Source organism: Lycium barbarum, chromosome 7, assembly GCF_019175385.1.
Source record: "Lycium barbarum isolate Lr01 chromosome 7, ASM1917538v2, whole genome shotgun sequence".
Lineage (NCBI taxonomy): Eukaryota > Viridiplantae > Streptophyta > Magnoliopsida > Solanales > Solanaceae > Lycium > Lycium barbarum.
In genome coordinates, this window is record NC_083343.1 from 9934988 (window position 1) to 9945900 (window position 10913).

General features: G+C 35.4%; 1 protein-coding gene across 3 annotated transcripts; it reads left to right on the top strand.

Moving 5' to 3' along the window:
- The first annotated feature begins 1225 nt into the window (after positions 1-1225).
- LOC132603092 (uncharacterized) lies at positions 1226-10387 on the top strand. Of its 3 annotated transcripts, XM_060315980.1 has the most exons (12): positions 1226-1545; positions 2776-2923; positions 5420-5542; positions 5641-5737; positions 5826-5861; positions 6468-6655; positions 6764-6866; positions 7595-7776; positions 7868-7945; positions 8394-8496; positions 9357-9450; positions 9870-10387. In XM_060315980.1, the coding sequence occupies exons 1-12, from the start codon at positions 1377-1379 to the stop codon at positions 10253-10255; spliced, it is 1707 nt and encodes a 568-aa protein (XP_060171963.1). In that variant the 5' UTR covers positions 1226-1376; the 3' UTR covers positions 10256-10387. The 3 variants fall into 3 exon arrangements, with proteins under 3 accessions (XP_060171963.1, XP_060171960.1, XP_060171962.1); XM_060315977.1 differs by lacking the exon at positions 2776-2923 and having other exon boundaries at positions 1227-1690; XM_060315979.1 differs by lacking the exons at positions 1226-1545; positions 2776-2923 and adding an exon at positions 2096-2406.
- Positions 10388-10913: the final 526 nt, after the last annotated feature.

Below are 10913 nucleotides of genomic sequence, written 5' to 3' on the forward strand. Positions count from 1 at the left end.
ATGTTTTTTTAAAGTTCAATTTGTTTCCTTGACAGAGAAGAAATGAAACTACTTTTTTTTTTTCCATCTTCTCCAATTCCAAACACATGCAACTTTAACAACTCCTATAATATTTTCGTAATTCAATTAAAAAAGACTTTAGCTATAAGGGATCATTTGATTGAATGGACTAAGTGAATTATCCAAATATAAAATTTGAAATTAAATTTATTCTTTGACTGATTAAGGATGTTATCTAAAATTAAGATACATTTTATATGATAATTAATGAGATTAAATAAAGGTGAGATAATAATCCTAATTATAATCTCAAACTTATAATCCTGGTTATAATTTCGTAATAACCTGATTGTGAATCAAACAACTCCTACGTAATCCTCAAAAGAACTCTAACGGTCGTTTGATTCGCGACTAAGTTATCTTGAGATTATAATTTTTGGACTAATTTATTCTATTTGGGAGGTGGGATAAAATAATATATTTAATTTGATGGAATAAAGTGGATGTATACCGAATTTTTTCAACTTTTTTCCGGAATATTTTTTCACTTTATTCGGAAATTAGTGTTTGACCATGAAAAATTCAAATACAACATCTGGAAAACACTTAAAACCTTATTTTCACTTTTTTTTTTACTTTCATTACAATTAAATATTCTTTGCAAAAATTATAACCAAATAAAATATGTCTTAATGATATTAATACTTTGTTCAAGATCTTAATGATTAAGACTTATTCAGATCAGATAAGATCATTAGATCTTAACGTAAATAAATACATTTAATAGGTTAAGGTCTAAATCAACTATTCAAATTCAGACCTGCGATAAACGCAAACAAACATCGCTAAGTAATCCTCAAAAGAACTTGTAGGGCTTCAAGAGTACTTATCCAAAAGAGACATAGCCTGTTTGGATGGGCTTATGCCTATAAGCTTTTTGCAGCTTATAAGCTAAAAAAAATAAGTTGGGGTAGTCTAACTTATTTTTTTTGGCTTATAAGCTGTTTTCAGCTTATAAGCTGCTTTAGATAAGCTAAGTCAAATGAGTCCAATTATTTTTTTGTGCTTATTTTAAGGACTTTAAGCTGGTCAGCCAAACACTCAAAAAAGTTGAAAACAGCTTATAAGTAACTTATAAGCAACTTATAGGCCAATCCAAACGGGCTCATAATAGTCAAAAACCTATAAATTTTCCAAGTCTATATCAAAATTGGACTTACATACAACTTTATATACAAACAAGATTCCCCAGTCCAAAACAAACAATAAAAAGTGACCTGCACCCAAGTCTTCACCTAGTGAAAAAAAAACACATACTTTGTTAAAGACTTTCAAGAACAGAACTTTGTTTTATTTCTCTACAAAAAAATAATCACATGGGGTCTTCAAAATTGAAGATAGGAGGGGCATGGAGTGGTGTTCTTGAAGTAGAATTAGAAGAATGGACAGTACTAATGTTAAGAGAAGAAATTGCAAAAAGATCAGGTCATAATGGAGGACCAGAAACAATTAACCTTATATGTGCTGGTAAATTGCTTAAAGATGGTGATGGTACTGAAAAGTTGAGTCAATTAGGTGTTAGAAATAATGCAAAGATTTTGGCTTCAAGAGTTAATGTTGATCAAGGCAAGTCTGTAAAAGAAGAATCTTTGGCTGAAGAAGAACGTTCTACTAGGCTTTCAAGGCTAAAGTCAGTAATTTTCTTTGCTTTTTTTGGCTATATTTTGTTGTTCTTTATGTCTTGATTGTGTTAAACTATGTGTGGTTTGTTGATCAGAGTGAAGATAGTGTTTTGTTTAGCTTTTATATGTTGATTTTGATTGTGATCATGTTTTTCTTGTGTGTATGTGTGGTTTGGGTTGTGGGGGGGGGGGGGGGGGGGGGGGGGGGGCGTGGGGGGAAGGGAGGGAGCAGTGATCAGAGTGAAAATAGTGGCTTTATGTTGGTACATAAAATTGATTGTGATCATCTTTTTTGTGTCTGTGTGGGGTGGGTGGTTGTGTGTGTGTGCTGGTGGTGGTTCCCGGGGGGGGGGGGGGGGGGAGGGGGGGTTCTAGTTGAAATAGGCTTCAAGAATACAACTTTTTCTATTTTTCTGCAAAATAAGCATATGGGGTCGGCGAAATTGATGATAGGAGGGGCATGGAGTGGTGTTCTTGAATTAGTATTAAGAGAAGAAATTGCAAAAAGATCAGGTCATAATGGAGGACCTGAAACAATTAACCTTATATGTGCTGGTAAATTGCTTAAAGATGGTGATGGTGATGGTTCTGAAAAGTTGAGTCAATTAGGTGTTAGAAATAATGCACAGATTTTGGCTTCAAGCGTTAATGTTGATCAAGGAAAGTCTGTAAAAGAAGAATCTTTGGCTGAAGAAGAACGTTCCACTAGGCTTTCAAGGCTAAAGTTGGTAATTTTGTTTGGCTATTTTTTGTTATTCTTTATGTCTTGCTTGTATTAAAGTACGTGAGGTTTGTTGATCAGAGTGAAAATAGTGGCTTATTTACACTTTTTTTTTTGTGTGTGTGTGTGTTTGGGGGGGGGGGGGGGGGGTGTTCTAGTTGAAATAGGCTTCAAGAATACAACTTTTTCTATTTCTTTGCAAAATAAGCATAGGGGGTCGTCAAAATTAATGATAGGCATGGAGTGGTGTTCGTGAAATAGAATTAGAAAAATGAACAGTACTAATGTTAAGAGAAGAAATTGCAAAAAGATCAGGCCATAATGGAGGACCTGAAACAATTAACCTTATTTGTGCTGGTAAATTGTTAAAAGATGGTGATGGAACTGAAAAGTTGAGTCAATTAGGTGTTAGAAACAATGCAAAGATTTTGGCTTCAAGGGTTAATGTTGATCAAGGCAAGTCTGTAAAAGAAGAATCTTTAGCTGAGGAAGAACGTTCATCTAGGCTTTCAAGGCTAAAGTTAGTAATTTTGTTTGGCTATTTTTTGTTGTTCTTTATGTCTTGATTGTATTAAACTATGTGAGGTTTGTTGATCAGGGTGAAAATAGTAGCTTGTTTAGCTTTTATATGTTGATTTTGATTGTGTATCATGTTTTCTTGTGTGTGTGTGTGTGGGGGGGGGGGGGGGGGGGGGTAGGTAGTGGATTATTTAGCTTTTTATGTTGGTAAGAAAAATTGATTTAATTGTGATAACTTTTTTTTTTTTTTTTTGTGTGTGGGGATGGTTGGGTGGGTGGGGGTTTCTAGTTGAATAAGCTTCAAGAATATAACTTTTTCTATCTCTCTGCTAAATAAGCATATGGGGGTGTGGGGGGGGGGGGGGGGGTTTCTAGTTGAAATAAGCTTCAAGAATACAACTTTTTCTATTTCTTGGGGGGGGGGGGGGGGGGGGGATGGGGTTGTTGTTGTTGCTCATCTTTTTCTTATTTGTTGTATGTCTCCACTAAGTTTGACTTGGGATTCTATTTGCTATGGGTTGTGAGTTCTGTTCTTAAATAGTGTGATTAAAGTGAAAGCAGTGTTTGATTTAGCTTGTATCTCGATACATGTAAATTAATGGATATAGATTTTGATTTTTACTTATCTGTGCTGATGTTGCTAGCACAACGATATGATGGAGATATTTATGCCGGAGAGGGAAGACTAAAAAGAATAAAATTGAGAGTACCTCTAGGTCTTGACGAGTAGAGCATGCCAATGTACTTATGTTTACCTTTATTGATAAGTGTAATTGATATTGACCTTTAGTAGAGTTTATAAGTGCCATTGGAATATTTCAGAGAAGGGAATGCCTATGCAAATTTAGAATCATTAACATGCACCGCTAGTGATGATTGCATTTTGTAAATTAAACTTGTAAAGAGAAAGTAGTGGCTTGTTTAATTTCTATCTTGGTACATAATAGTGATTTCTGCTGATTTTTGTGTGTGGGGTATTTCCTTTGTGTTCATATATTTGTTTTGTATGTCAACTGAGTTTGACTGGGAATTTATTTGCTCTGGGATGCTAGTTTTGTTTTTAAATTGCGTTATCAGAGTGAAAGTAGTGTCTGATTTTTTGGCTGCTATTTTGGTACATGTAAACCAGTATTTGATTCTGGTGGTGATTTGTGTGAGTATGTGTGTATGTGTGTTTTTTTCATAAGTCATGCGCGAGGTCTGCAGGACCTAGATGTGTAATAGATACACCTGTGTCGAGTAGAGGTGTCTATCTGACTGTTGGTGACAACTTTAAGTGCCTGTCTTTCGGTTATAGTAGCTACTATATAATTTATTCATGAAGGACAGTGATTGGAATAGTGATTTTCATTTTTCTTACTATCTCTGATGTTGCTAGCTCCTTGACAACTATATGAAGTAGAAAGTTTATGCTGGGGAGGACACTAAAAAGAAATAAAATTGGAAGTAGCTTTAAGTTTTGATGGGTAGAGCATGCCACGGGGTATTTGAGTTCAAATTTACAGTGAAGAAGAATGTGAGTGGAAGTGGTGTTTGAATGGAATGGAGAGAAAGTAGTGGAAGAAGAAGGGACAGGAGGGTTTGGGTTGCTCTATGCTTTTTGGTGGAGGATTGATGAAGAAGAAGAAGAAGAAAACGGGGTGAAGGTGGGGCGGTTATTTTGGATGGAGGTTTGCTAAATGTTCTTTTCCCGGATTAAATATCTCTGAGGTTTGCTAAATGTTCTTTTCCCGGATTAAATTTTTGTTTGTAACTTTGCCACGTTATCCGCTATTGTAACACGTATGTGAGGTCTCTCTCTTTTTTTTTTCAAATTACACGTATCATATTTTTGTTTGTAACTTTGCCACGTTATCCGCTATTGTAACACATATGTGAGGTCTGCCTGACCTGGGTGTTACGAGATATAAATGTGTTGAGTAGAGGTGTCTATCTGACTGTCGGTGACAACTTTAGGTGGCTATGTATTTCGCTCAAATAGCTATAATCTATTTATGGGGAATAGAAATTTTGATTCTTCTTACTTGATCTAATGTTGCTAGCTCTTTCACAACGATATGAAGAGAAAGTTTATGCTGGGGAGGACACTCTAAAAAGAAATAAATTTGGGAGTAGCTTCAAGATTTTATGAGTAGAGCATGCCATTGTACTTATATTTACCTTTAATAGGGTAATGTGATTAGCTTGCTTGAACAAATACGCTCTATTTGCTGTGAACAAGAGGTTTAGTAGAAGTGCCATTGGAATTATTCAAAAAAGGGAAATACCCATGTAAATTTAGATCTGTGATATGCACGTCAAGTGCTGATTACATTTCGTAAAGTACACTTGTGAATGATCGAATCTGTAATATAACAAGATATGTTGTTTTTTCTTTCTCTGGAGAACTGTAAATTCAAGCCAGCTAGATGAATGGGTTTATGACACACTCTGGTAGTTTCACTTAATGATAATTTTGTTCTTTTCTAGCTAACTTATGATATAATTGGAATTACAGGGCTGCTGCTATTTCTCTGTCAGACAGACATGCGGATGGCTCATTACCTGTTGAAGATTTCAATCTGGAGCTTGAAAATCAGAGTGGACAAAAGGTTCAACTGGGATCTGAGACTGATCAGCGGTATGCAAAATTATTTCCTTAACCTATTTAGTCAAACAGGTTCACATTGACTTCGAACGAAATACAGTCTTTTGTTTCCTTTGCTTTTATTTTTTCAGAGCAATAATGATGGGCCTCATGCTTCATACAAATGCAAAAGCCTTAATGAGGAAGAAAAAATATAAGGAAGCACTAGAAGTGCTGACCATGGGAGAGGTTAGTGCCTAATCTTTTTCTTGCTATTTCCGCTGTTTATTTAAGTATCTCGTTGAATGCTCATACAGAAGTGGATTCTCTGTTACAGGAGGCTTTCTCTCTCTGCGACCAGAAACTCATCGAGGTGAGTTAGATTTCTTTCTTCCAAAAAATTTAGTGTTCATTAGTTTAAACAATATTGTTATTAAGATGAGAACCGTGAATGTTTATTATTTAGTTATTAACTGGGTAGTGGCTCACAATTTCTAAATGCAATCTCCTCTGGGAATTGAGGTGAAAGTGAACTTGGACTTTTGCAACAATCAAAACAAAAAAAGTGACCTTGGACTATTGAGTTACATAATATGGAAAAAGAATGATTCGAAGGAAATAGGATGATATAGTATAAATATACATATAATATACATAATCAGTGTATAGGTTTTTTATATTTTGATAGATCCCGTAATTAATTTTGGCCTGCAGGCCAAAAATTTTAAAAACCCCCTTTTTATTGCATCAAGTCACAGAGCATGTCCTCCTTACTCTTCTCATATGGTCATTTGATCCGTGTCTTTGTTGTCACTCCTTGAATGGCTAGCATATATTGTGAATAGTGCCTAGCGTTTTAGCAGATATAAAATGTATATTTCATTTTATGGCAAGACTCTTTATTCACTGATCTGCAAAAGTTTGCTCCACATATACAGCTGTTATCTGATGATTACGTCCTTCCTCTTTGGCTTTTCAGATGGTTGACAATGTGCCCATTCTGCAAATAGACATGGTGTGGTGCTACTTTATGCTCCGAGATATCAGCTGGCTTTCAGTTGCAGGAGTCCGCCTTGTAAAAGCTAGGGAAGGACTCGAGCGTTCTCATGGAAAGGAAGCGAGTCGTCTTAGACTGCTTCAAAAAGGACGTTATCCGGAGATTGCCCTGTGAGTAAACTCTTCAACAAAAGATTGATACTTCTGGTTTATAATGCAGGAAAAAGTGCCTTGCAGCATTAATTTTGAAAATTTGTTGCTTCGATATCTTTTTTCTAGACATTTGAGGCTGGAGCTACTAGAAGGAGTAGTGGCATATCATAGCAGTCAGATTGAAAAGTCTAGGAAGTCCTTGACATCTGCTCAAGCCAAGTTTTTGCAGGTTAGCCCAACCCCCCCCCCCCCCCTTTTTTTTTTTTGGGGTAAAGCTGATGATAGTTGGCTCTTGCCATTTGCACTAATAGACAGATATTTGGATAATGTTTTCAGTTCTTCTAGGAGATAATATATTCACCTCCAGTGTCTATTTATGCTACAATATCTCTCTGGTAGCATGCATTTATAAATGTGTTCACTTGCTCTTGGTGTTGTTTAAAGCCCCGTTTGTGATGCTGACTTATAACCTGTTTGGCCAAGCTTCTTCAAGGCCAAAAGTGCTTTTTTTTCCTTCAAAAAAGGTGTTTTTTCAAAGTTGAAGTGTTTGGCCAAACTTTTAGAAGAAGAAAAAATGCTTTTGACTAGAAGCGAAAGCTACTTTTGAGAAGCTGAAAGAAGTAGTTCTCCCCATAATTATTATTTTTAAAGAACTTTTGAGAAAATACTCTTGGAAGCACTTTTTAAATTGATTAGCCAAACACATACTACTTCTCACCAAAAGTACATTTTTTTGCGAAACACTTCTCAAAATATGCTGATTTTAGAAGCTTGGTCAGACAGGCTATTATTAGTATATGGGGTTTACATGCACATCTATTGCTTCTCTTCTTTGAGATATCAGCTTTTGCTCCTTCTCTCTTGGTTAATTCGTCATACTTATTTTCTCAGTAATCATAAACAATTAATCCATTTTTTTGTCTTCATTTTTGTTTCCTTCTTAAAAAAAAAAAACAGCTTCAGATTCCAGATGAAGCTTTGTCCTTACTTTTGGGTATGGGCTACAAAGAACGGGATGCCAAGAGAGCGCTGCGCATGAACAATCAAGTAGTAGAAAGTGCTGTTGATTTTCTTGTTGAGGAGAAAGAAAAGAAAGTAAGGAGAAGGGAGGACAACATCAAGAGGCAGAAGGAGATCATGTGAATTCATCTTTGTCTAAAATATAATTCCTTTCAGTATTTTTTTAAAAATTAGATACATCACTGAACTTCTCTACCATATAAACTGTAGGGAGCAAAAGCGTTATGGAACGACTCCTCTTGGAAAAGCTGTTGATATCGAGAGACACAATGAATTGGTGTCAATTGGGTAAGACAGACTTATATCACAGGATCTTTCAAGTGGAGACATTCTATGTATCCCTTATATAGGACTATTTGACTGAAACTGCTATTTATGGTCATGACAAACACTGGATTAGAAAATCTGAAGAACTTTTTGGGCTTTTTTCATTTTTGGACCATCGGTCCAAATTAATTACAATATACAAAACCTGTACACTGATTATGTACATTATAAGTATAATTGTGTATACAAAATGTATATTATATGTATATTTATACAAAACCTATACATTTGCGGGCTATTATTCTATTGAGCGGTCCAAAAATGTAATTATCCGAAACTTTTTCGACTACCAAACAATGCATTTGGTTGATAAACCAGAATGACTGAGCTTTTATCCTAAGTCATGCCTATGTTAAATCTTGAGTGGCCTAATATTTATATAAAACTCATACATATTCCTGAATGCCAGGTTCGAGAAAGAGCTTGCTGCAGAAGCACTTCGACGAAATGAAAATGACACACAAAAGGCTTTGGATGACTTGACAAATCCAGAAGCTAATTCTTTGATACAGGTAAATTTTCTGGCATGAATTTTGTCCATGTGAAGCTATTAGTCGAGTACTTACCGGGTATTAGTTACTGATCGAATTTGATTACAAATTTATAATTTGGGAATTGTTTGAGCTGTGTTCCTACCAGTTAATCCCATCTAGGTTTTGCATGACTGGCTGCAACAAATGCTTGTCAACAAATGTTTGAATTCTCTAGGAATTTCTTTAGGTAAAGGAATATGCAGAATATTGACCAATCGAATATTACAAAGTGCTGGTAATTATCAGTTTATTACCGTCAGAGGTAGACCAAGAGAAATCTCTAGTGGGTTCCTACTTCTACTTTTTATGTACATAATTAATATTTTTCTCGGAGTATCAGAAATGATGGGTCTGGTTCTCTTGCTCGTATGATTTAGACGAACTCAAAATAGATAACCGGCAATTCTGATGGACGCTGGTGGTCAACTCGTAAATACTTTTGACACAAACTTGGTGTTTACTAGTCATATAGACACCTTTGTAAATACTATTGACGCCAACTTGGTGTTTACTAATGAAAATTTGACTTGTTGGAAAAAAAATTGACAAGCTAGCTGATTTTCTTTTTCCAAACTCAAAATAATCAGCTAGCTTGTCAATCATTAATTAAATAAAATGGGAATAAGCACCTGAGTTTGCTGGCACCGTGCAGTTGGAAAAATTCAACCATTTACTTATTCAATTGCCCGTGCTTCTGACATTTCCAGTACTAGTGGCATGGAAATGACATTGAAAAATAGTGCCCAGAAAATAGGATTTATCAAATTCTAATGATCTTACTTGTAGCTCGTTTATTGAGGAATATCTCTGGTTATGTACCTCCTCTTTTCGTAATGCAGATACATGTTGAGTCAAAGAAGAAGAAAAGATTGCGTCAAGCAGCTAATGCTTCAATTGAAGAACTTGTATCCATGGGTTTCCCCAGAGAATTAGGTACCTACTACTCTCCATGATTCAATTTGTTTGTCTTGCTTTCCTTTTTAGTCTGTTTTAAAAAGAATGTTTATTTCCTAATTTGGCATCTCTTTAATTTCAACACCCCATATGGCATATTTAAGACCACAAGATTAAATGGCGTACATTTTGGTACATTACACATCTTTAGTATAAGACCACAAGATTCAAAAGTTTCTTTACCTTAAACTCCATGTCAAGTCAAACTAGGACAAACAATTTGAATTGAAGGGAATATTATTTGCAGGGTAGGAGGGATAACTAATACATGAACAACTAAAACCCAGCATAACTAATCCCTACATTGCTAATACTTGCATAACTAATCCCTATATTAGTAATACCTGCATAACTCTAATCAGCAACCAAACGACCCCTGAATGTTTTTGTTTTGGCAGTGGTTGCAGCTGTTCGCAGTTTTGGCACGAGTCAAGCAGCGCTAGATCATCTACTTGGAGGATCAAGTAATATTGCAGCAGCAGATCACAATGTAAATGTTAACAATCAGGGTGAAGATGCAAATGATCCTCTAACTACTGACCAAAGTGAAGATGGATCGGGTACTAACACAGGCTCAACTAGTGCTGGGATTGATGGAGGTCCAAATCCTAACAAAGTTGACACGCGCGATGTAGAAATGGAAGATGAGATTACTGGAGAATTACTAAAAGGAGATGCTTACTCCGACTACGACATTGAGGTTACGGAAGAAGGTGAAGCTATAAATGAGTACTTAGCTTTAGTAACTGTGGGAGATAATGTAGAGATCGGTTCATCGTCGTAGTTGGAAGTACAGTACATGAATTGTTCGGCTTCGTAGTTAAACGTACAGTACATTTTGACAGACTTGAATAGTTTGCTGTGTATGGAATATATTATCTTTAGCCTAATCCTTGAATGAAATATCTTTTGCAAATTGATGCCTTGCATTCCCTTTTTGTTAAATTATGTTGCGTTTATGATAAGAGTTTTGTTACTCAGGTCCAAAGGGATTCATGATTTAAGCTCTATGAGTTTAACCTTTAGGATTCCTAACGTTGAGCCTGTTTTATTCTTGAAATTCCTGGTTTAGATCTACTATTTGTTTCAATTTTGTGAATTTTACATATGAATTCATGAGTCATAGTCTAGCTGAGATCAATACATGGTTTCTCGGAATCTACTCTGCTATATTAGGATTAATTTCACTCTCATGCTCAATAACTTTTTGTTTTTCAAAGACAAATTAAGGGTTCTCAACTAGAGGTTTTCTATATCTCAGTTTACTACAACAACAAAAATGCAAAGAGCTTCCAAAAAACTCTCTTTTCTTTCTTTCATAGGGGTGAGGTTTTTGGTTAAAAAGCAAACCAGAAAAAACTGTGTAATTGCGTTCTCCATACAATAAATTAGATAAAATATAATGGAATTAGGGTGTGTTTGGTACGGAGGAAAAACAGTAT